This window comes from Colias philodice, chromosome 5 (assembly GCF_061535455.1).
Source record: "Colias philodice isolate Cphi_HAF_F1 chromosome 5, ilColPhil1 Martin Lab GWU primary, whole genome shotgun sequence".
In the NCBI taxonomy this organism is placed as follows: domain Eukaryota; kingdom Metazoa; phylum Arthropoda; class Insecta; order Lepidoptera; family Pieridae; genus Colias; species Colias philodice.
The window spans coordinates 6,800,509-6,827,057 of record NC_143090.1 but is presented as its reverse complement, the minus strand read 5'-3'; the positions used below and the strand labels follow the sequence as shown (position 1 = coordinate 6,827,057).

At 37.3% G+C, this 26,549-nt stretch overlaps 2 protein-coding genes across 3 annotated transcripts in view; one reads left to right on the top strand and one right to left on the bottom strand.

Moving 5' to 3' along the window:
- Window positions 1–26,549, top strand: part of LOC149488494 (lachesin-like) — a 110,891-nt gene that overhangs the window by 38,215 nt on the left and 46,127 nt on the right. Inside the window, exon 1 of one of the 2 annotated variants that reach the window (XM_089695671.1) lies at window positions 16,291–16,536. The exons of the other annotated variant lie outside the window; for it this stretch is intronic. The gene's annotated coding sequence lies outside the window, so the exon portion shown is untranslated. Of the gene's footprint in view, window positions 1–16,290; window positions 16,537–26,549 lie in introns of those variants that run through there. 2 annotated transcript variants of the gene reach the window in all.
- LOC149488496 (uncharacterized) lies at window positions 3,362–5,491 on the bottom strand. The gene has a single exon (XM_089695311.1). It carries the CDS (start codon window positions 5,489–5,491, stop codon window positions 3,362–3,364), a length of 2,130 nt encoding a protein of 709 aa, XP_089551437.1.

Below are 26,549 nucleotides of genomic sequence, written 5' to 3'. Positions count from 1 at the left end.
GCCGCGACTTGGCGGCTCGCCTAAGCCCATAACGTGGCAATAGGCGTCGGTATCCGATAAGGATAACGACGCTCTATTGCCGGGCTATCCACCTTCTGGCACAGGGGGGGCCGGTTTACTTGCAGCGAGCATAGCTACAATATGCTCGTTTCTACGTAAACCTCCCCCTGAGCTTGTTCGTCAGTTCCTGTTATTTTCACGGCTGATGCTGGGCGTAAAGACGTCTGCGTCTGCCGGGTCTACGTCGGCGCAGAGGATCCGCCGTTGGGTCATTCTCCCGGGCCCTCTCTGCAACCTCCTTTGCTTTCATCACGGCCTCGCAAAAGGCCACGACTGTCTTCCATTTAGTGTTGCCACTGACCATCACTTTCGCGAGGCCCCGCAGGGTCACCTCTTCCTCTCCTAGCAAGCCTTCAAGAGCCCTTCGCTCTGCCGTCCATGCCGGGCACTCAGCCAGGGTGTGATGAGCCGTGTCCAATTGGTCGCTGCAGTGGTGACAGGTGGGGGCCGGTTCCCGACCTATCCTGTGCAGGTAGCTGCCAAAGCATCCATGTCCTGACAGGACCTGCACAAGCCGGTAGCTGAGAGGCCCCCACCTCCTCTCTACCCACTCTCTAAGCACAGGGCTTATCGCGCTGAGGGTCCAGGCCCCCACGCAGGATGAATTAATTTCTCGACTCCAATTGACGAACACCGCGTCGCGAGCCTCCCGCTTCCAGCCTTCAAGTGTTTCGGAGGGCAACTCTTCATCCCTCTCTCTTACCTCCACTCTGCGCCAATAGACTTCCGCCAGGGCGGCCGCCTCGAGGTGCCAGGGTGCAGTACCGGCTATGACGCAAACCGCATCATACGACACGGTGCGATACGCCCTTGCTACCCTTATAGCTATCACTCGCTGCGACCGCCTTAGCACGATCGTGTTTCGCGTCAATAGTTTGTCGGCCCATATTGGGCATCCATACAACGCCTGTGAGCGCACCACTCCGGCAAAGAGTCTGCGACACGCCCCGCTCGGCCCTCCAATGTTGGGCATGATACGGCAAAGAGCCGCTGCCGTGGTGGTGAGCTTTGACCCCAGTGCCGAGAAGTGAGCTTGAAATGTCCATCGCGGATCGAGCACCAAACCGAGGTATTTCAGTCGGGGCCCGATCCGGATGGGCACTCCACTCACAACGATCTCTTCTCCAGCCTGTGGTGCTCTCCGATGGCCGTGAAAGCATATAGCTTCGGATTTATCGAGGGCTACTTTGAGTCCGAGGCTTTTTATTCTGGCAACTACTTGAGCCACTCCAGCCGTCGCGCGGAGTCGTGCCTCTCTAAAGTCGCGGCCTGTGGATACCACTAGGGTATCATCGGCGTAGCATATGGCGGTTACGCCTTGCGGCAGCCCTCCTCGTAATACGTGATTGTACCCGATATTCCACAGAAGAGGCCCCAACACAGAGCCCTGTGGAACACCGCGTTCAACCCTATACCTGCCCCAGCCGCCTTGCCGTGGAAAGGTAATTTGTCGCTCTCGGAGATAAGATGAAATGATGCGGCGAAGATATGACGGCAAACGGTGTCGAGACAGGCCGTCTAAGATTTTGTCCCAGGGTAGAGTGTTAAATGCATTGGAGATATCCAATGATATTGCCAGTGCTACCCCACCCTGGGAAACGCATCCTTCTGCAATGTCGCGTAGGCGTGCTATAGCATCCACTGTCGAGCGTCCTCGCCTGAAACCATACTGAGCTTCCTCAAGATCTGGTCCAATCCTTGCCAGATGGTTCTGGATGCGGTTGGCGATAATGCGCTCGAACAGCTTGCCTGCTTCATTAAGCAGGACGATCGGCCTGTACGCAGATGGCAGGTCCGCCGGTTTACCGCTCTTCTTTAATAACACGAGGCGGCCAACTTTCCACCGTTCTGGAAACCTCCCGCTCTTAAAGCATTCGGTTAATAGCACACGGAATCGCTGGTCCAGACCATATGAGAGGGCAAGAGACCACACTCTACCATGTACGCCGTCGGGGCCTGGGGCAGTGGTTTTCCTTTGGAGGCGGTCTACCGCCGCCTTCAATTCCGCTGACGACACGTCCGGGATAATTTCGTCACTGATCCTTTCCTCTTGGTTGGTGCACCTAACTCGATCCGCAGGCTCAATTGTATTGCGACCCGGAAATAAGGTTGTTATTACTTTTTTAAGAAGCGCTGGCTCTAATTTAGCTGTGATCGGTGGGGCCCAAGGACGCAGCTTGTTCATCACCAACCTGTAAGGGCGTCCCCAGGGATCCAGGTTTAGTGTGTCCAGTAATTCGGCCCAGGCTCTCTCTTTTGCGACCGCGATAGATTCTCTAAGAGATTTTTTGGCATTCTGGTACGCAGCGTACCGTTCAGCCTCTTCCACGGTGGAGTAGTCAGCACACCTCCGCCTTCGCCTATACTTGGTGTATTGTCGTCTAGCAGTAACACAGGTTGATCGGAGGCGCGCGAGATCCATCGACCACCAGTAAACTTTGTTCCGTGGGAGAGATCTTCTGAGCCTTGACATTGCTGCATCCGATATTTGCGCCATTGTCTCGCCAAACCAATCAGCCTCAGCATCCACATTTATGGTGTCAGGTCTCGGACACCACGCCCTGATTAAGGACGCTAATTCTAAAAGATTTCCATTCAGACTCTTTAGGGACCATCGTGGGCCAGCCTCAATAGGAGCAGAGCTTGTGTTCCTCGTAGGTCCCGCCGTTGGAAGAACCTCGAACCTGATATACTTATGATCAGATAAGGTCTCAACCTCCGACAGGACCTGCCAGCCCCTGATTCGACCGGCAAGAGTGGGACTCGCAAACGTCACGTCGACCACTGAACCCCCCTGCATGCGCACACATGTGTTTTCATTGCCTAGATTGAGTGGGACCAGGTTCTGAGCTGCGAGCCATTCCAATAGGACGTCTCCACGAGCGTTTGATGCTGAGGAACCCCACGCGACAGATTTTGCGTTTAGGTCTCCCGCGATGATAATTTGATGAGGGCGACCCCATTGAATCAGGGAGCACACTTCTCCCAAAAACGCTTCGAACTCAGAAAGCGTTTTATTCGGTGAGAAGTATGCTCCGATTACAATTATATCAGCAAACCTAGCAGCTACGCAGCCGTGACCCTTCGCATGTGCACAAATTGTGGGTGATCCATCCGCTTGTGTCACCACTATAGCAGCCACCTCATCAATGTCTCCTATCCAGTTATCCCGCCCAGGTGGAACAGCATACGGTTCTGATAAAATTCCGATGTGAATCGACCACTGTGCCAGGCTCTGGATCAGCAAATCCTGGGCCCTGGCACAGTGGTTGAGGTTTGATTGTAAAAAGCGTAGTTCCATTTATACTTTGACGGTTTCCACTATCTCCATATCTGCTCCCCCTTCCTGGGGGCCCACTGTATGTTTATTAGGCCTTTCTTTGGTTACTTTATCAACTGAACAGCCACTACCACCTAGGCGATGATCTGCCTTCTTGCCTGCCGCCGCACAAATAGTGCAGTTTGGCTTGGCAGTGCAATTGACGGCTTTGTGGTCTGGCTGCCCGCAGCGATAGCACAGCTGGCTGCGGTCGCACTCCGATGTACACCGGTTAGCCACGTGGCCAACTTCGAGGCAGCGATAGCAACGTAACACCCTTGGCTTTTGCACCTTTACTCTCGCCGCAACCCATCCGACGAGAAAGCGTGTCTCAGCGATGTTTTTGGCTGCTGTTATAGGGCAGTTCACCCAGGCTGCGTACAAACCGGATCTGTCCTTTTGTAATTGGCTCACCCTTATCTGCTCCGCTGGGCATCCTCCCTTCACAGCTACGGCTTCCTTCAAGTCATTCATTGTGATAGACGCATCTAGGCCTGACACGCGTACATCCGCCATTTTAACCGGTCTAGACACTTTGATGTCTCTGTCTTTGAATAAGGTCTTCAGTTTGACTGACAGGAGATCAGCCTTATCGCTACTGTCAGGCCCGGAGATTTGGATGATAGTGGCTCCCGTAACCGCCTGGCGAAATTTGACGCATTCGATGCCCGCTTCTTTCAAGTCTATTTTTGACCTAGCCTCCTTAATAGCCGCAGCGTACGTGGCACCGCTTTCCCGGGCCTCTGTAGGAATTGTCAAAACCACTGCCGCGGATCGCGGAGCCTTTAGCCTAGGTTGTGTTGGCCTAGGTGCTTGAGACGCCCTCCGCAGTTCCGTTGTATGCTTATTGAACCCAGGCTGTTGAACCTTCTTTGCGCTCGCCTTGCCTTTCTTTCCCACCACTGACCAGCCCTCGCTAGAAGAGATGGGTGCGGGCTCCGTAGGGGACTCTGCGTCAAGACGCGAAGAAACCACCACCGCAGGAGAGAAAGTGGACGCAGGTTCCACCGTCTGTCCTTCATTTTCTGCTCCCTTTTTATTCTTCTTCTGCTTCTTCTGTCCCTTCTTTTTTACACTTCCCTCTTTGGCTTCCGTCACATCCCGAGTCAGTTTGGAGAGAGTCTTTGCTTTCCTTGGTCTTGGACCCATATCCTCCGAGGGTTCGGAGCAACTCTGCTGTTGGATGCCAGCAACCCGGCTTCCTTTCCCATCCTCCACAATAGAGTGACGCGATTTTTGTTGAAGACTCGGTTGAGCCTCTAAGTTTCGAAGCCGTGCGTCGATTATTTCTCCCAGTTGGCGTACCATCCTAGCCTCAAAGTCATGTGTCAACTCCGCTGTCTGTGCAGACGCAGCTGGGCCCCGATGCATGAGAAGTCGCATTTCCCGCATCTCGTTTTGGAGCAAATCCAGCCGTATACGCAACCTTTCATTCTCTGCCCGAAGCGCCCTCGTTTCATCGGTAAGCGTCCTCAACGCGAGGGAGTCGGTATCCTCCCTAATAGCCTTAGCGGCGTTTCTCAAGTCAGCCACAAAGGTGGTCTTCAGGTGGTTTGACACTTTGGCGATCTTTTCCACCGTCGCCAGGTTTGTTTCAATCCTCCTCCGTACATCTTCAGTCGATGCATTCACGCTGTTGGTTTGCAGAGCTATCGAGGGTGTGAGCACAGATTTGGGTTCTAGGTCTGCTGAAGCTGGTACGCCTAGATCAACTCCCTCTTCGGTATTCTTCTCTACTCTATGCGCCTTGCGGTAACCAGTTCTAGGTTTCCTACCAGAGGCGATAGAAGTGTCGCTGGAGCTTCCATCGTCTAACCGGGAGCGTTTTCGACACCGCCAAAAGCGTGACTCTTTCGGAGTGCACAGGGCCTCCCGGCGAACCAGGGGACTCATTGTAGCCTGCGAATTCATGCTAGCCATAGAGTTGGCAGAATCCGACTCTGCGGCCGCTTCTGTTACACTAGTAACTGCAATGGGTGTAGGCATAGCGTCTGTCACGCGTTCCAACACAACACTGCACTTCTTACTGCCGATTCTTACTGCCGATTCTCTCGACATGCCTCCTTCTACTTTTGCTTTTATTCCTCCTTCTTCTTCGACGAATTGGTTCATTGTATACTGAGGTAAGGTCCCACGAGCATGGGGGATGTATACGGTCCACCCGGGCGGTGCCCCCTGCACCCGGGTAACCCTATTACGCCCCGGAGGGCGGGCGGTATCCGGGGGTTGGCCGCTATGACTTGGTCCTCTCGCCAAGCCACCTGCCACGCAGATGGAAGCAGGAATTCGACGCCGCGCGTAGGCCCTGAGGGGCGCCCCAGCGCCGAATTGGAGGGGTTTTTTCTGAGGTCACCTTCCTCTTGGGCCGGCCGATTAAGGCAAGCCCCCTGGTCTCTAACGTGCCGCTAGACATGACAACGTCACACGTTAGAGGTAACAGTTTGCCCGGCGGGGGGCCTAAGCCCCAGTGCCCAGCAAGAGACATCCTCTCACTAGGCCCGCCGCGCCGCGGTTTACCAACCGCCATCCATCGCTGTATTGCAGCCGTTGGTCTCCAAGGACCCTACTCCAGGGCCGCGTCCCGTATAGTTTTATGAAAAACGAATCAGGAGCGGCACGTGTGTATTCCATATTAGCTTCCCCAAGATGCTGGCTTGCAACCCAGGTACTGAGCCCCCCCGCCACGACAAGGCTTGGAACGAAGGCATCTCACAAACAGGAAGTTGTTCAACGTTCTCATTTACTTTAAATTTATTTTTATTTCTATCTGTTACTTTGAGTATTACTTCACGATCTTTTCCTCGTGTAATAATTTAATGAATTAAACTAAAATTTACTTGAAACGTTCTGCAGCGATGCTAGAAATAGGTAATAAATAGATTGAAGAAAATTTTATACTTTAGCAGCCGTACAAATAAACGAGTTATAACATTTTATGCAAAGAATAAACTAAGAATAAGGAAAAATCATACAAATAAACACGAAATAAATGTAACCTAGTATAACTTCGTAATAAGCATTCATACTAATGCTATTCCGTCCTTATTACGGCTACCACCCTAGTATAAGTCTGACATAACCGAGTTATAACATATCTTTTAGTACATTGTGCTGTGTTTTACAAGTTTTAGAAGCAATTTTCAATCTAAATTTGAGATAATAGCAATGAGAGTAATACGAGAAGTAGAAAAAGTTGAGCAAATTAATAAATTCATTACGTACCTATTGAAATGGAAAATTTTGTATGAAATGTCAAAATATACGAAATTATGAAAAACCCTTTTGATATTTATAATGATTTATTTTATTTACAACATGCGCCAAACCATACATACATAAAACTTATTTCTAAACTTATCACAATAATATACACTTTCGTTGAAAATATAAATCTTCTAAGCCTGGAGTTGTATGTTTTGAGTACCAGTTATTTGGCAACTCTCTATCTCAAGGTGGGTTTATCTTCTGTTCTCCAGATATTGGATAGCGTTATCTATCATTTGCTTGCATATTTAATGATATATATAAATTATTTCCAATGAATATTTAAAAAATAAATAAACAGAACATCGTATGATGAAACTTCATAACAAATTCGACGAAGTCAAACGAGCGTCAAAATGACAGCACCAAGGCATAACCGTAGACAATTTCAATGTTTTTCATAATTTGTGAATGAATTGCTACGTTGCCGCTTCGCGCCTATTGCATAGCGTGAGCATAATTACATCGACGTTATTCCAAATTTATTTGTAAGAAATTATGACATCCTTATTCTTCATTTATTCTTATCATATCTATGCATTGCATAAGGTTTGAATAAGCAAGTTTTTATTTGTACGGCTGAAAGTCTCTAAGTAAAAAAAAATAGTAAATATAGTAAATAATAGTATAGTAAATCCCAAATTACAAATTAAATACATTGTCGAATAATTTTTCTCTGAATTAACGTGGTTTTTTTAATAATTAATAATAATTATAAAGCTCTACTCTTACGTAAGGATTCATAATGCTTCATTACAATTCTTCGAAATAATAATTATCTTAATCTGTTAAGGCTCAATACAAAAACTAGGACACAAGTTATAATCATCATACTCCTACCGGTACATGTAGCCCTTATCTCAGTTCAGGGAATGGTTGAACTAAATGGTCATGTTACGGTAATACGGACATTTCGAACAAGGTCCAAGTATAGCGGCGTAATGACACAGCTTTGTAGCAGTCTGCGGACAAGTTAGCGGTTTGGAGACATGTGACGTCACATTTCAAATTCCTTCCTCGCTCGAAGAAGTGTCCATTGCAATACTCGGAACTGTTCATGATATTACTGAATCTGTTTAATGCTACTGCATTTGCTTATTGTATTTGCTTCAGTGATGGTATGATCTTAGCTACCCCTATGTGCTTTTAAACGATTTAAATGTTTCAACTGATACAGATTTTATTTTAGAATATTTTAAATATAATTTTATAAGTACAAGTTTATGTTCTACATAAGATTTTTAAGACAGTTAAACATAAAAGGGTGGTATGATGTAGACGGCTTTGTATTTTTATCTTCACTGAAAAGAAAACATTGTGAAAGAAATATAAAAATACATCATAAAATAGTTCTTTCAACGCCAGAACGCTACTTTCAATTGTCTCGAATAGCGATATTTTTGTACCGACCTTGTTTTCTCGAAAATTATATTAAAATAACGGCTTTAATTGGTTCTTACAAATTATTATTTTTATCGCAACAAGAATTATTTTCCTTCGATTAATCATTTACAAGAGACAACACATTTGAAATATAAAATTAAGAGTCACAGTATTTAAAATATTACTTCCAAACTCGTAATTCAAAACGATATTTTTCGTAGTTCATGTGAAAAATGTGTAAATACCGTCAAGAAATATATTTATTGTGACTGTAAAGCTGCTAACAGCGGATTTACAGCGTTCATCTTAAGATTTGTTAGTGGAGATTTTTAAAGCGGCGAAGGAATAGTTTGCTTCTCAAGAAAATTGTATTTTGTAAGCTGTGCGGATAACATTACATACAATATTCTAAATTGAAGTGATGCAGAAGAATTTCTTTACAACTCTACAGTTTTAGTTCTCTTTAAACACTATTATTTGTCAGACACAAGCCTACAAATAACAAATCTTATATGCTAATTTTATTGGAGTTTAAAATTCCCGTGGCAAAGTTTTCTGCACGGCTAAGAAAATTCGAGTTTTAACATAAAGTTTAAAACTGTTTAAATTTTACTATTTGACATAAAGTTATAAGCCGTTGATTAAATGGAAAAACATAATCAAACAGGGGAGTATTTTTGCTATTGCATAGCTTCTATCGCGGGCCTTGAGCTCGGGGACCGAATCCAGAAATTCCGTAACGAAAAAACCTCACACTCCCCACTCCGACGGGCACGGAGGTGTGGCTTGAAGGCATAGCATGCAATAGCTTTACCGCGGCAGTCCCCGAGTGCCACACGTCTTTTTTTTATTTTTAAAGATATTAAGTAAAAAATTTATAGTATATTATCTTATTATAAATAATGTATGGTGGAATGAGAATAGGATCAAAAAAATGATATTAGTAAAGCAATGCACAAAACACTCACAAAAAGTATCACACCCATATCCTTATAAACGAGCAGCCATAAAGCAAACTACCATAAAAATGCAAGGTTGTAAAAACACTGCAAATTTATTTCAGGCCCATAATTTATTAATCCATCCATTATACCTACTTTAGATCGAGCTTTACAAAAAATAGTATTGGAAAGCAATTAATTTGCGAATTGGCCGGCTACCGTGGCAGAATCGCGTGGAACCCGACAAATGGCGTACGTCATTTAATTTTGCTGACCCCATGTTTGTTCCCGCCATCATATTTAAATTGAATTTCGGAGTCTACGAGCAAACAAATGCAGGTTACGTCTGACTCGATTAGTTGGGAGTTCATCTTTCTTATCTGTTCAATTTGCATTTATCTGCAGTTGCTTTAATGTTAAAATTTATTTGTGTGAAGGTTTTAATTTTCAAACGTAGAGATAAAAGAGATAAAATAAAAACAAATTGGATGAGAGTAAAAAAATAAATAATTATTGCGATAATCAATAAATCTATTGCAAAAGATATTTCCAATAACAATTTGTTTTTTTGTGTACAAGCGAAAATGAATTCAAAACATTATCCACACTATCCATGATATGAATTTGACAGTGATATTTTTGAGAAAGGAATTATCTCTGGTAGTTGCATTCTTGGTTGCATTCATATTCCTTACGTCTTACAAGCAGTATTAAATAAAACAAATCCTGTAAGCTAATAAGACGAGGATCTCGGTGCATATCATTACAATATGAGGATGTCATACTAACGAGCTTCTCGCAAATAACTCCTCATAATACCAGAGGGTACACACGGCCATAAAAGCCCTCTTCACTCTTACTTTACTGTGCTTTCTCGCTAATTATATTTCTACTAAATAATGGTCTTTATGTAGTGCGCTAGTTTATATCTCGTTTATATGTTATTTGTTAACAACGTTAAGATAAAGTAGGGAATGCAATCCCGACTCGAGATTGCAAATTCGGGATCCCGCGGGATTAGAAATATGAATCCCGCGGGATCCCGGAATTTTCGGGATCCCGTCTAATTTAAAAAAAAATGTTGAATTCAGATGACTGAAAAAGCTAATAACTACTTATTGTGATAGTGAGGTTAACTGCAATAACATATTACTCGAAAGAAAATAAAAACCTTTATTCTTTAATCTTACCAACTAAATTATAATCAGGTTGTAAGGAAATTAACGTAGGTAAATTAGGTAATCAAAACAATAAGCTTATTTCAAGGGAATTAGGAAAAAGAGTGATTTTGAAAATGACTCCTTAAAAAACAAAGGATATTAATAGTTTCATCTGCTAAACGGCATCTAATGTCCGTTGCAATGTACCCCGCTGCTGAGAATGCCCTCTCCGACTCAACGCTGGTTGGCAACAGCGTGGCGAAGCAATTACATATATGCAAACTGCATACTCATGCACACTCAAACAAATCCATTTCTTTTTTAATGGTAGGTAGATTCTAATTTGTCTAAGCTCGTGGACGTGGATATACGTGCAAAAGAACTTTTAGAAGCTCGCAGAGTTTCTTCTAATTCCTCTTGAAGCGATTTATTAGTTTGTGCAGCACGTAAATTCAAATCTTCTGCAATCATTGAAAGAGGCAAGTCATCTTCGATTAGTACTGCCGTATTAATATCTGCTTGGTTTAGTTCTTTACGATATAATCGTGTGATTATATTTTTTATTTCTTTTCTTATAAGATACTTGCTTGGTAATTGAAAAATCCCGTTGCCTCTCCTTTGCTCCAAGTCCTCTTGATAATTATTCGGATTTTTCAAATATATCAGCAGTCAGCACTGCAGTTGCTTTTGTGCGACGCTCGGAGATACGATTATTCATTGAAGAGACTAACTTTTCCTTGCCGCCCAATCCCGTCAATCTCGAACGGGATCTCGTCATATGATGCGTCGGGATTGATCCCGAAAAATTACACGAGATCTCGCGAGATCGGGATCCCGCGGGATCGGGATTGCATTCCCTAAGATAAAGCTAGTTCTCGTAAATAATATTAATTACGGACTACTTAACTATCCTGTACCTACCGTTTTATTTTAGGACCATATGAAAAGGTGAAGTTGCGTATTAAAAAATATATCTATGTTATACAAAGCGAAAATATAAACAATTTATTCAATTTACACCCTAAAAAATTATAGGCGTGTGAGGAATATGCAATTTTCATGACTGCAAATTACAAATGTATAAATAATAAATTCAGCAACAGTCACAGTAACTTGGAACGATTACATCACAAACATTTTAAATGTATTTCCAACAGCGTATGAAAAATAGGTTAATAAAAGCTCTTTGTACAGTGTAAAATTTGTAGCGAACTGTTAAGAGCTACTAGCACATATTAAACACACTCGAGCGACATTGAGCGCGGTTTGCGCGTATATTTACAGGCAACTCTTCTATTATTATTAATAAAGCTGAGATCAAAATCACAGCGGGAAAATGAGGGTATATTTTACACTTAATTAGGCTTGGCTTGATGACATCGCTGGATTGGTAGAGCAATATGGCTTCTTGAACTCCTGGCTTCTTGAACTCTATATCTTCTCTTGTATCGGCTTTTCGGTAATATTTCAAAAGAAAAATAATTATCTGTTCTAAGTTTAATATTTTACAGCATTTTTAAAAGCAAAATGATGTCGATAAAAACATTTCAGGTAGTTCGAGAAGTGTGCCTGATTTAGTAAAAGCTAATTTTCAGACTGTTTGTATGCATTTCCTGAGAACATTTACTATGGTGGTGTTTATTTTTTTACACCATATGAAAGTAGAGATTTCAATGAATAAAAGGCACCCCAAGTTTTTGAAAAAAGCTGATATTTTGACGGGTGACTTTTCGATTGAAAATTAGGTTGTTTTTTTGGTATTCATTCAAAATAAGGCGAAAAAATAAATATTTTCAATCAAATAAATTACAGTGTATTTGGGACATAATAAAGTAAGTTTCCACCAAATTTCGTAGAAAAAAAATAAATTTTGAAGTAGATAGAAATAAAAGACCAAAAACTTGGTTTTTTGAATTTTTCACCTAAATTTTTAGGTTATGTGAAAAAATTGTGAATACAAAAGTTGTAGAACTTTTAATTACCTAAAACTTTGCCATTGAACTTTTTTCTATAGGACTTGTAGTTTTGTCGGAAATCGAGAGAAACCATTTTTTTCTCTTAAAAGCTCCCCCCTCCCGCTTCCCGAACTTGGATTGACCGTAATTTATTTTTCCTTACATTTTTATCATATTCCCCTCCTTTTCTAATGGGTTTCATCCGACTGCGATTTTTTTTGTTTCAAAAATTATCTACTCTAGTCTATAACTAGAAACACAGTCCTGTACTGGCATAATAAATAATGTAAGAACCGATAAACTAGTGTTCGTATGAAATAAATATGGTTATCATAATATAATTATTCCTACGTTTCATCGCATTATAATGGAATGCGGATCGAAAGATTTTCTGCAACCTTTTACATGCCATTGAACTATTGACAAGAGCAAGATGTTGTAGATAATTAGATATTTATTATTGACTAAGTTTAAAATATCACGTAATACGTACATGTCCTTTTATTTTCTTTCATTTTAAGTGTAACGTGTAAATATGTTTTTCATCGCCATAACGTTGCATAGTTGTCCATAAACCAATGTAGAGCTTAAACACTTTCATACATGTAAAATTATTTATTTCAAAGAATAATTACTCAAAATCTAATGTTGAGATTAATTATATTTTATAGTTGTTAATTTGATTAAATATAATAACACTAATATAGGTCAGATTCCAAACTAGTCTAAGAAGGCTTACCAGTCTTAGCTGAAACCACGTAGATAGAATCGTATACGAGGATAGATATCCTTAGCTATTAATAATGCCTTCCTGACCGAATTTCGGTTACAACGGCTAATCTGAACAGACTAGAAGATATATGATACTGTAGTACATTGTTAAGAACTGCGAAATTAGATGCACTCTTTATCCCCTACTCTCATATATATTAAGGGTTGGAAATCCGATACGAGCGGAGAGAGATCAGGTGCAAAATATAACACAGACATAGTGAGTTGCTTATATTATTATCTATTAGGTAGTCACTTTATCTGAAGTGTTCGTTTTTAGCCTAAAATTGACAAAATTATAGAACGTATAAAGAGTATAAAATATAATCATCAGACTTCTCTATAATTTGAGTTATATTAATTTTACTAAGAAGTGAAAGCAAAGTAAATAATTTCATAACTACTTAAATATAATTAGCTTAAGTTTAAAAGTAACGAAGTTGCAATGAACGGGAAGAAAAGCGTTGTTTAATTGAATAATAGAATGGGTTGAGTTATTGAGATCCGCACGTTTATTAAAACTTTTTTATCGAGGAAAATTGCAATTTATTACTCGATAAACATTATATAATTATCTTATCCTCGTTTTTATCCCCTATATCAACTTATTTCGCTGTATCCTATTCCATAACGTAAAATATAAAAGTTACTTTCTTATGATTTGCGTTGAGTTTTTACTTATAATAGCTTGTTGAAGGCAAACTTTTTCAAGCGGTTTTTTTGCAGAGACCCCAAAAGTTGATGTTTTCATAACTCTTTTTGAAGCGGTGGGACTTTTGCAAGTTTTCCACTGACACCACGGTAGAACTTCCTCTTGCCTGAGGCTTCGCTTATATCAATATAAATCGTTTAACGTTAATATAATATTACTTATTGAGCTTATCCAAAAGTTAAAGTATTTTCGTTTTGATAAGCTCATATAATTTTATATTAATCATAAATTAATTATTAATATTTTACCTTGTTTATTTATAAATTATTTTATTTTTAACCTCTGTTTTATATCACTAAATGTGTTTTTTTACCACTAGGAATTTTTTGATTGTTATGTAACTATATAATATGTTATATTTTCCCATGTAAATCAATAAATTAAAATGGTGTTAATATACATTAGATGTACGTAGGCACTCAAAGCTCATTTTCGTGGCTCACTAGATGATTACCACGCTATTTCATACAAAATTTTATGAATAAGTGCATGAAATCGCACAAAGGCATAGCTAGCTATTCATAAAACGTAATAACATGCTTTTATAAATAAAACAACCATATAAAACACAAATTTATTTCAATTAAATATCTTCAAACGTTACGTCACTAACATAAAACAGAGTGCAATAGCCAATTAGTCCCGGCAAGTCTTCATTAATGCGAGGAATAATTCCTTACATTGTTTATTCTTAAGGATAATACAATACATATTGAGGACTCTGTTATACCGATTTCGCTCCACGTTAGGCTATTGTTCGTGAGTTTAGGCACTTGAAAACAAACTTCTACGCTCAAGTGTTTGCGCTCCCGGCTCTTTGCTAAATTGTTATTCATAGCTTTGTATAAACGGTTCCGAAAAGTGCTTCACCATACTCTTATCTTGCTTAATATCATTTCTACGTAAGTGAATTATTTCTCGGGCAACTTTCTTTTGTTTCAGCTGTCTGATTGTTGATGCCTGTTTCTTGAGTGAAGCGATCTACTGTATGATATTCTAGGGAGTCATCCAATTTTCGTGGAAAAATTCTAGTTCTCTTTTCATTGTTATTTTTCTATTTAATTTATACGCTAAAATCTATGAAATAAACAAGCTTTTATTTGAAATATAAAATAAAAGATTTGTTTGAGTACGGAAAAACTACTGTAAAAGTAAGACTCCTAGATTGTATTTAAAACGTAATAATATTGCATTTTTATACTCTTGGTAGAAAATATTATTACAGGCTATGGTTCGGATTTTTGCAACAGGAAAATTTAAAAGTTTTTATGATAGACTTGTGACGCTACACCACTCGAATGTTCGACTGTGGTTCACTAACATGTACAACATCTACACATTTTATATTGCAGCTTCAATCTAAACGAATATAATATCAAAATAACTTAGTAAACTAATGACAATAAAACCGTAGAATCTTCCAAAAAAACATCGATACATTAAATGTCGCGAATCGCAATTAGAATCGTTTTGACATTCTGCGAAATTTGTGTAAAAAGGTACCTCGTATTTACTTTGAACCCTTAAATAAAATCCTTTCAATAAAAGATCATAAAGATTTTTCAGAAAGGAGAATGAAGTTTAAATTTCCACTTAGTTAAATCCTTCATTATCCGTTTGAATTGTTTCATTTTATTTTAATGATAACAAATTAAAGAATTTATGTCGCTTGTTCATTGGAACTTGAAACAGATAATAAATAATTGGAGCGCTTTGCAATTTGTCTATCCATTGGTTTACGTAGTCCTTTGAAAGTGTGCAAAATATATTTCTTTCATCAGCATAATTCACACCTGGTTCCCGTTATCGAAGGGAAGCGAGGCTCACAGGTAAGCCCAATCATGTATTATTTTATATATCTTTGATCATAACGTAGTCAAAAGCACTTTGAAACAATTTCTTATTTCATCACGTAAATGTTGTAAGAAGGATGAGCGTAAAATTTTGCATCATGGGATAATAGTATACGCTACGTGAATACTTTTAAGTTTATGGAAGGGTTAGAATATATTTTGATACACAAAGTAAGGCAAAGAAATATAAGATTAAAATTTGAAAGTATAGGTAGGTATGAACACGTTACCATTTGATAATTTAAGAAATAATAAAACGATTTATCAATTTTTACTATTCATAACATAGATCTTGTAACGTACTTAAAAATAGAAAAATAATGTAATAATTTCCCATTATATTGTTAATAGGTACGAAATGCGATTTTAGATCCTTATGTTCTTCAGCGATTATTAAAGCAGCTTTCCTGGAATACAATGTTTATGGTGGAAAAGCTGCAATCCACTATTCTATATTACTTTTTAAACACTTATATCGGAACTTTAAAGAATAAGGATAGCAATAGTTTTCTTAGTTCCATCTGACAAAAGATAGAAACGGACATGCGCATTTAAGATGTTATGGTATCTCTGAACGAACTTAAGTTGAAAGTAACTACAATGGAAAACCAACCTTATTTTATTCGACTACAATATTCATTGATATGAATGTGAAAATTTTTGTGTGCATCAAGAGAAACTGTCTGGGATGCGTCTTACACAAAACACATACAATAGCACACATAGACGTGACATTTATGTGCGACATCGTTCGAAGTTCGTAGGTGTTTTTGTATGTGTAAGTACTCTGTACATTTCGCGTAAGCAAGATAGGGCAAAGGAAAAGCGTTTGTAGTGAAAGCAAGCGAAACGCCGGGCCAGCGGCCGGTGACAGTTGTCAGTGTAATCTGGGATTCAGGGAGGGATGGTGGTCTCGCGGGAGACTCATTTTGGCGCCGTTTTTCCGATTTCCCGCGCTTATCCCCACGTGGTTGATTGCTAATGATGCGGAAAATGAATGAATTTTAACTCGATTTACACTTTTTAGACTGCTGTGATAAAATGATACCGTGTATATCACTAAAGACGATTAATTTTCTTATGATCGTGTTGTGATTTTGGCTTCTATTGTTGGAACAGTAAGTTTAATTATTGAAACTTTTAGAGATTAAGAAAAAAACAGCAATTGATATTTTAAGGAATGGAGGAATTGAAAGGCTTTTCATATATCTTTATAGCTTTTTTTATTACAATCGTTTTAAATAAGTGTGAATTTATCAAATAATCAAAAAAATTATTAGCTACCATTTTTCTTTGGGGGGAACGTAATTTTCTTACGACCAATAAAATATTTTACATAACATAAAGTGATCCAACGATTGATTTGTTACAACAGTTATATATAATTTATATCTGTGTTTGGTTATTGGGACAGAATATTATACAAATATATTAGGTATTAATAATTTATTAATTAGATAAATGTATTTTCTTTTTGCGTTATTGACGATGTATTTCTTAACAGCTGCACTTTCGCTTATTGCCCATTTATACTTAATATTAAGCAAATAAAATAATTAGGTTATTCGAAACGGTTTAATGAAAGCCACTTGTAGCGCTATGGAATTGTTCAGAATATTTTGAATAAAGCTCTAAACGACCTTGTTATATTTTAAATGCTTACTTGAATTTCAAATTTCTTTCACAAAAAGGACGTATTTTTGAATGAAACTAAATTATTGAATGAAAAATAACATAAAACTTTTTATTAAATTCGGTTTTACCAGATATTGGATGTTTTAGCGTATTTGATGAAGATTATTGTTTAATATCTACCGTGATCATTATCTTTCGCTCTATAGTATCTTTTTTTTTGTTAACGGGGAGGAAATCTAGCTCTATAGTATCTATATATCAGTCGCTCTATATTTTATAGATTTTATTTTTTTGTATCTCTATAACCCTTAAATTATTTTTCTTTTAATGACTGAAGCTGTTGATAACTGAAAATAAAATAATATTAGACTATGCCTTCAGACCGAATATTATAATGCACTTCGCAAAAAAATAACTGTCTTGAGTTACAAAATATACAAAATTTTAGATAAACCTGTACTTAAAACATTTGAAACCGATCAGTTATCTTTTTTATATGCAACGGAAAAACTTCTTCTCTTTGTTAATGACTGTCTAATTAAGCTAGTAGAGGGACTCGGGAAAAGCTTAATTTGTTTTAATAACCAATTGTCATTTTGTGTACTTACCTATAATGTTGTATGTGTTAATATAATTCAATATTCTCATCGTATAAAATTAAAAGACGCGTGCGCATGATTTCATGATTATGAAAAATATAGATGAAGTGTGAAGAATCGTAGTGGCACAGAGCTAATTATACATTTCGTTTTTGGTAAAAGTTTGTATTTTTTTTATAATTTTTAAGGTTTTTGTAAAAAAAAATACAATTAGTGTAAAAAATTCGAACTTTTCTAAAACAAAAAGCTGATATTTCGATTACACACTTCATCGATTGCCCTGATCTACCTACGCAGAATTTTACTAAATAAACATTTTTTTCGAATTAACTAAAAAAACATTTGAAATATGTTTAATTTTCCTTCGAAAAATAAACAGTTTATTCAATAAATATTCTGCCTTTGATGAGACGTAGGAAAAGGCAATTAAATTTTTCATATTTCATTTAAAAATCATATTTTACGTTTCTAAATATTCATGAAGTTACTGTTTTAAAATTAGATACAAGGTTTTTTTGATAAGCTTAAAATATGTAAGTACTTCATTGTTCATGTATCATCCATCTTCACTTACCAGCAGGCTAAGCTATCATGGTAGAGCGCTTCCCTGTTGTTCATAAAAAAGTGTTTTCATAATAATATTATGAATTTTAATTTTAGTACTAATTTTTTTTTAAATCCTTATTTTCGAAATCAATATTCTTTATAGGTATGTAAAGAATGTGGAAATGATATCATATCGATATTAAGTACATTGAATTTTTTATTTTACGTTCGAATTTTTTTTTTAATTTTATGTTCGAAAGTAGAACACACCCACAAGCTTCGCGTTGTGTGGCGTGCATGCAATATTAATTTTTTGTAAGTATTTTATTATAATAATTGTGTGCCGCGGTTTTTACCAAACATTAACTTTCATCCCCTACTACAACTATCAATGATTTTTTATCAATTATCTATCAATCAAATCGTAAAAAATTAAACATGAAAATTTAGAACGACATGTAGGTACTCAAAAACATAAAAATAAAACCTTATTCTATTGGTTTGTATGTTTCTTCCATTATAACTTTAACACTACGAAACAGAAAATCTGAAAATACGTGTCGTAGAAGTGAAACAAAAGTTGAAACGAAAATTGGTTTGCATAAGTTACTATGTTGCGAGTTAAGTTATCAATACTAATTATATTATATACGTATAGAGAAAATAATATGTTACAGTTGGTTTGTTGTCAGCTCTTGAACTTTTCGATTGCTTAAAAAAAGTGTTTTACCTTGAGTAACCTACATCTTTATATAGTACTAGCTATGCCGCGCGGTTTCACCCACATTGCTCCGCTCCTGTTGGTCTGAGCGTGATGATATATAGCCTATAACCTTCCTCAATAAGAGGGCTATCTAACACCGAAAAATTTTTCAAATCGTATCAGTAGTTCCTGACATTAGCGCGTTCAAACAAATAAACAAACTCTTCAGCTTTACTATATTAATTTAGATTACATTCCGCTATATTTTAATATTACTGGTAAATCCGGGCAAAGCCGCGAACGCGGGCTAGTAAAAGAAAAGAATTTAAACGAAATAACATATTAAATAAAAGGGATTCTCGATTGAAATTATTTTTATGTGTTTTGTTACTTTACTTAATAACACAATCTGATATAAAAATTGATTTGTGTTAACATATTATTTCAAATTAATAATAATGTAGAATCCATGACGCTCTGGACAGTTATACCTATGGCTCCTGAGTCCTGACCTATTTTAATTGCTCCTTCACACATAACATTACGCTACTTTTAATATAACAAACAGTCATGCATCTGACCAAAGGAATTCTATTTTAAATAGTTGCTACAGAATAATATACACTTTATTTTATTCCATAAGTTAACGTTGTCATTTAAACAGTAAAGCGTGACAGTTGAAAACAGTCGCTAACAAAAATGTCATTTGCAACCATTGCATTTGAGTAACAGCATAAGCAGGAATGCTTTTGTCCAAGAAACAAAAGAGTACACGCTTGTTGTTCCACCAGCTCTGTACCAGCAATGTACCTATATCTAATTTAACCGAGAGTATTCAGATTACAATTTTGGTTTATACGTGCAAACAACGTGACGCTTTAATTTACGAGTCAACAGACTAACTATCGGGATTTTGAACAATACTGTCCTCTCGTTCTATTATAATTGCAATTAAGTAAGATTGTTAAAACAAAATTCAACTTCTTGAAGATATTTGGGACAATTGCAATGTTATTCAAAGCTAAATTGTACAAAGACAAATCCGATTTATTTCGTTACGATGTTGTTATTTATTGAATTGAAATTAAATAAACCAAGCGAGGTATTTCAAAGTTGAGTTGTATCCAGTAAGATATAAGTTGCGCTGCGAGATAATAAGAAAACTAAAGAAAGATCTAACGATACTTTTCGAAAGAAAGCGTCGCAATCAGCTGTTAGATAAAGTTCGTCTTGGCGGAGCGCAATCTAAAATTGTAGGCGAACAGTTTAAAAATTGTAGCCACCTGTTCCTTAAAGAAGATAAACTTTTTAAAACTATCCAAGAATTTGCATGTATCGTCTATTAAGAGAACTTAAAGTTAATTTAAAAATCTTCCACTTGAGCCATGGAAAGTGGACTCGGAAATATATTGTCCTTTTATTTACTGGTCTTGAAAAACCTTTGTGGAAAATTCTCTTCATTTAATAAATTCAGCTCGTATATTTTCCTATCGGAGGAACACGTAAACTTACTTATTGGAGCGTTCCCATAATGCACCTTATTTCCAGTAGCTCTTTGAATATTGCTGCGCTGATAAATGATTAATAAATGTAAATTAAATCCGACCCGCTTTACATCTGCAGAAACCATACCTTACACTATTACGTAAAGTTAACTATAAACCTAATAAGGTTTATAAATGACCACGTAATGCGGTTTAATATTTTATACACCTGAGAGTAGTAATATAAGATAAGGTATGTAATTTTGAATTTACTTATGTTTAAACAATTAAAAGCTTACCTACCCTGTTAGCTATCGCAAGTGAGAGTTGGATATACTTATAATTTTAATGTATATTAAAATATTGTTGAAATTATATCTTTTCATAGTAGGTCGGGTAAGATAACGCGTTATTTATTTTTAGTTCGATAACTTCACTTTGCACTCTGATAAAAAATATCATCATTTTAAATTTATTTAACACTAGCGGTCCGCCCCGGCTTCGCCCGTGGTACATATTTACGTTTTCTCTACATAAGAACCATCCTCGTCCTTCAAGGAATATAATAAAAAAAGAATTATCGAAATCGGTTCAGCCGTTCTCGAGTTATGCGCTTACCAACACATTTTGCTATTCATTTTTATATATAAGATAAATATATTTTTAACATTGCATACTAATATTTGAGCTAATTTTAACGTTACAAAGGTAGAGATTGTCTAATCTAAAAATGAACGCCCCTCCACTAAACTTAATTGTTTCAATGTGTGAGGACAAATAATTATTGAACCACTAATGTGTGCGCGCGTCAATTCTACTGCAAACTTTGACACTCGCGCACTGATTTGTCAACTAATCGGGCGATCAGTTCAGGTGCCTAGCATTGTATGGCGGGGAGAGCGCGCTATGTACGGAATGACACGTCCGTTCTGTCGTGCATCGCGTCATTTATGCACTAGTTGGCCAACTGGTCCTGTCGTTCGGGCATGGATTGGACTGGAGGACTGAACGACCAATGAGGCAGACCAATTTGTGTGTATTGCGTCTATACACGTACTTTGAATGTGAGCGTAAACACAGTGGAGGGGCGTTCATTTTTAGATTAGACAATCTATACATGTAAAAAAGAGAATGCTGTCAAATGTCAAAAACGTTTTATATCAGAACAAAAAGCTTTTCAGGCCTCCGGTACTGCGATCGGACTGAGTGGAAAATATCTAAATGAATTTCAAAAGTTCGACTCAATGAAAGTTTTAAATTGCAACTGCTGAATCGTGGACTCAAATTTGGGCAATTTAATTTTGCGCATAGCACAAACATCATGTCCAATTTAATTCCAATGTGAATTCGGTCCGGTCATAGTGGTCGGGGCCAACAATGCAAACTCTGAAGTTTCTAACTTTATCCCCCGCCTCCCGCCGCCCGTCCCGAAGGACATCGTCGCCAACGTCAGTATGTGGCGAGATTTGGAGGAGTCCAATTTAACCCTATTTATGCAACACCCGAAGACCCCGTATTTATTGAACTCACAGTAACAAGTTTGGTTATCGCCTTGATTGATTTTCAAGTTGCCACCACCCTCTGCGCTATTAGCATTCAGAAGATTATATTTGCATACAATCAAAACATACAAACGATCGTTTATCATTTATTTATATTGGCTCGTAAGGCGATTGTAGAACCATTATTTACAAAATAATCACGACAGCTTTCCAACCGTGAATGGAAGATTTAAGTTATTTCTAAGCCACTCTAACAATGTCTTTTTATACGCATTATATTCATTTCGAAAATTTTATTGGTTTTCTCGGAAAACTAAACTAAAAGATTTCGCAAAAATGCGTCCTAATTTTTAAAGTTGTTGTCGTCCATAAAGTTATCGGTTGATTTTCCTGTAATTTCTTTTAGATAGACTCGACATATTCAGAGTCAGCTTTATAATAAAAAAAGTTTCTTTTAATTATCCATAATTTAAACGCAATTATAACGTATACCTAGATTTCTTTAGTTTTTGTATAATGCACTTATTAAGTAACACTCATCAAATATTCAGTAACAAAGTAAACGTTTTAAACTAGTAATCGTGTAAATGTTTAATATTCGCAAAGCAACGTTACCGACAAAAGCTCATTTTCGCATTTCCCACGTTAGGAAACGTCTAGCACACTGACGCATGACATTTACTCTAGAGACACATCTCTCGTTGTTACAAGATAGTAATATTGAATTAGCTCTAAACAACATTATATCCTGTTACTGTGTGTAATATGCAAGCCATAACATGATAACCACATTGTTAATGTTAAGGAATATAAGTAAAATACTTTGTTAATAAGACTTTTATAAGAAAAATATAAAATAAATTTACAAACAGTTATTACAAAATAGAACATACTGCAAGTGCTATAATAAACGTCACGTACCCAACCCTACGTTTAAATTATGATGAATCGTACAATGAATGTATTGTGTACGCTTCAAGCGCAGTACAAAATAAGCAAGCAGCAAAACTAGCCCTAACCTAATCCTTCATTCCATGACATTCTAGAACGTCGCTGGGAACAATTAGGAGTCGTCATCTGCGATGAGAATTCAGCACTCACGTCAAGTGATGTGCAATCGCGGTGTTGGCAATAGACGGTGCATTGTTGCCGATGTATTGTGCACCTGCGACAGAACCATTCGCGTTTGGAACTGGGACATACGGACCGCGTCTTTTCACTGCAATTGTATTCTGACGCATTGTCTCGTTTCATTTACTCTATGTACATTGTCGACTTTTCCCTTTCTTGGCTTATTTGCTGGCGGGCGCTGTGGTTTTTTCTCAATGGACCGTGTAGAATGCTGTTTGAAATAGTGAACCGTATACGGTATAACAAGTTGCGTTGGAATACGCTTGCTGTTTTGAAAAGTTTGGAAAAGGAGGTTTTCTGATTGTTGTTAATTTACTTCGAGTGTTCTTATACGTTCTGTCTTCAGAGTACTGTTCACGTAGAAACAAATTAATACAAAGCAAAGTTTATTTTCAGACTCAGAATCCTATACCAAAAGTAATAAAGATTGGCTCACACTGTTTTGTCAAGTTTGCGCATGCAGCAAATAAAAACAGCTAACAATTTTTAGTTATTTTGTAAAAAAAAACTTTTACATACGCTACAAAATTGACAACGTTGTTATAATGGAAGGTAAATCTATACAACTAATCGAAGCCGTGTTTTATTGCTCGTTTATGCAGTTGCACATTTTTCGATCATATCAGATGGCGAATCTTTTTGTATTCATCATCCGAGTGCATATCAGTTCTGAATGCAAATGTTCTGAGCCGCTATTGGCGCACATCTATCATCACGATATTGCGTGACACACCGGTTTATTTATACATATATATTTTTTACCGAAAATACACAGTCTGTCCAAGCCACGTCGGTGTTATTTTTCTATTTACTGGAACGGCTTTTTAATGGGCGCGCTGCTTTTTTGATATGAACTATTCGCGATTTTCAGAATACGTTTTGTTTAAAAAATACTCTATTGCGTTGTTTTTGTATGGGAATTGTGGTAGTGCTCTGTGAATGATTTGCCAAGGATATTAAACAAACAATTTGGTCAACTTTTGTATGCAGTGGTTCGAATTCGTCACAACTGGAAATTGTTTAGACACCAAATACAAATTCTATTCTGTTTATTTAATCATTGTCAATATGTTGACTGTACAATGACTGTACACAACGATGAATGTACATAATTATCGAGTAATAACATTATTTAAATAATAACACAATATTAAAAATAGCATGTTATAATATTTCAATGTACAATCGCCAACACAAAAGCAATTAATTTTAAGCATAAAATATAGAGCTGAAATATCAAAGCTGACTCACCCCGCAGCAATATTTACATAACCTCTTGTTAGCATTTTTCTGCATACGATTTCTTCTCGGTCATTTACCCTCAACTCACACAGTGTATTAAATATGTGCACAAAGCTATGGTCAGGATAGACTGGCCTCTCATCAATCATTCTGATATTGCGTTAGCCAGAGTCGAATTAAAAGCGTAGGCCCTGCGGGAACGCTCACAAAGGAAGCGATTTGTTACTTCAAGCGAGAAATCCTAGTTGATATTTCTATGTATCGATATTTTTCTTTTCACAAAGGCGTTTCAAACAAATAAAGATCCTTGGCCGACGCCTCCGACGTCCGCATTAATGTTACTTTGAAATATAATTTTTATACAAACCCTTTAAGAAGTGATCATTACTAATACTTTGAGATTTCGTAGTCAATAAATGCTTCCACACTATTTAAGATCTCGATCTTAGACTCAACTTGAGCGGAATTTCTATTACGTGTACTTTTTAAGGAAAATAGCTTGAGTAAGTTTAATAAGATCCTGGTTTACGTGGGTAGATAAATAGTTTTTAGGGAAAAAAACATCATTTCAAAAGAAAGTTTATGAAAAATAACCACGTAACCGTAAAGGGCCCTTAAATATTTATTGGCATAAAATACATGTGTGACGTCAGATAAATTCCTTCTGATTCCTTCATACCACACTCTTTTCAAACTACTGCTTTCATACTCTATGTCAAAGACAAAATTTAACATTTCTTATTAGAGTACAAATTAAAGAAAAAAACTTTCCCCAGTTTCGACTTTTTTTTAGTTATTTGTGAGAATGACCATGATTTTATCCAATTAAGATAATTTTTAAAGAATATAATTAACATACTACATTTATTTTCATAATCATTAGCCTACCACTTACTATTAGCTCTGCTCAATTCATGAATTGAATCATTTAATTAAAATTAGGAAACTGTGCAGTCCAGCAAGCGCACTAAGCATTAATCGAGATCAATATTGTTATTGTTCGCCAAACAAATCCACAAACCGAACATTTGGCGTAACATTAATTTCTTAGCAAATTATATCAATGGGAACATAACTTATATAGGTTATAGTTAGTCTGATAAAACGTCTTAAAATTAAAGTAATTGTTTTCTTTTGATTCTTAGGTCGATTCTGGTTCTACCTGAAAGCTACTGTGGCACGCTCGCGATCAAACTCTTTGCTCCTCGCTAACCTTTTATATTCCTTATAATAAAAACTATGTAGACAGTATATTATAATATTCATTATTATGATCAAAATTAATCAATATGGAAAATATATGACTCATATCGTTATTCCCTAGTTAGAACTAGGCAACTAGAAAATATATAGTTACACCTAGTTCTTACTACGTAAAACGCGTTGTAACGGAAAACGTGTTTCAACTGTAACAACGTACCTACATTGCGCGATTTATTCCAACTTTTATTTAGTTCATCAAAGCGACAACTACACGTGTTAGTTTATCGTATAGGAATTGACACTCCTGTTTACATGATCGCCTAGATTATGGCCGACCACTGACAAAGTAGCCAGGTCAGACTAAGCACTTAACATATGAAAGGGATTTGTTCCTAGGCTGTCCACAAGACCTATAACATTATATAATAGGCCTTGCCTTGATAGTGTCCTAGGGTACTAGGGTCTACCCTATTATATTATAACGTTTTCGTAATTGAATGTAAAATCAAATGCGTTCGAAATTATGTATAGACCCAGACTAAAACAAATCTAATTTTTCTTTCTTAAAAAAATTAACAATAAAAAAAATATCATAAAATCAAAGCACATTTTTCAGTACATGATACAATATCATAATTTTGAAGTTTAAATTAGAGCCTTTACAAAATTGACTAGCTAAAAAACAAGATAAAGAGACGTGCTTTTTTTATAAAAGTTTTAATAAAAAGGTACCCAACATTTTACAGGCAATTTAAAATGTAAGAATGTACGAGCTTGGTAGTTTTCATAAAACTAACCTGTACACATAGGAGTTTAATACAACAATGGAAAATCAAACGAAATATGCGGCTAGGTACAAAGTAACGACACAAAGGGTATTTGCTTCTCGTCAGGCAGTCGGCACTTCTAGTGAAATTCAAATAAATCCTAACGACCACAATAACAGCCGAAATAAAACCAATACGATTCAGGTCAAGATTTACTCACAGCGTATAATGGCAGTGCTCTATTGAAAAGTATGTTTCAAATTCGTTTCAACTAGACTATAGATTTTATCCCGAATATCCGACAGGTGAATGGATGATT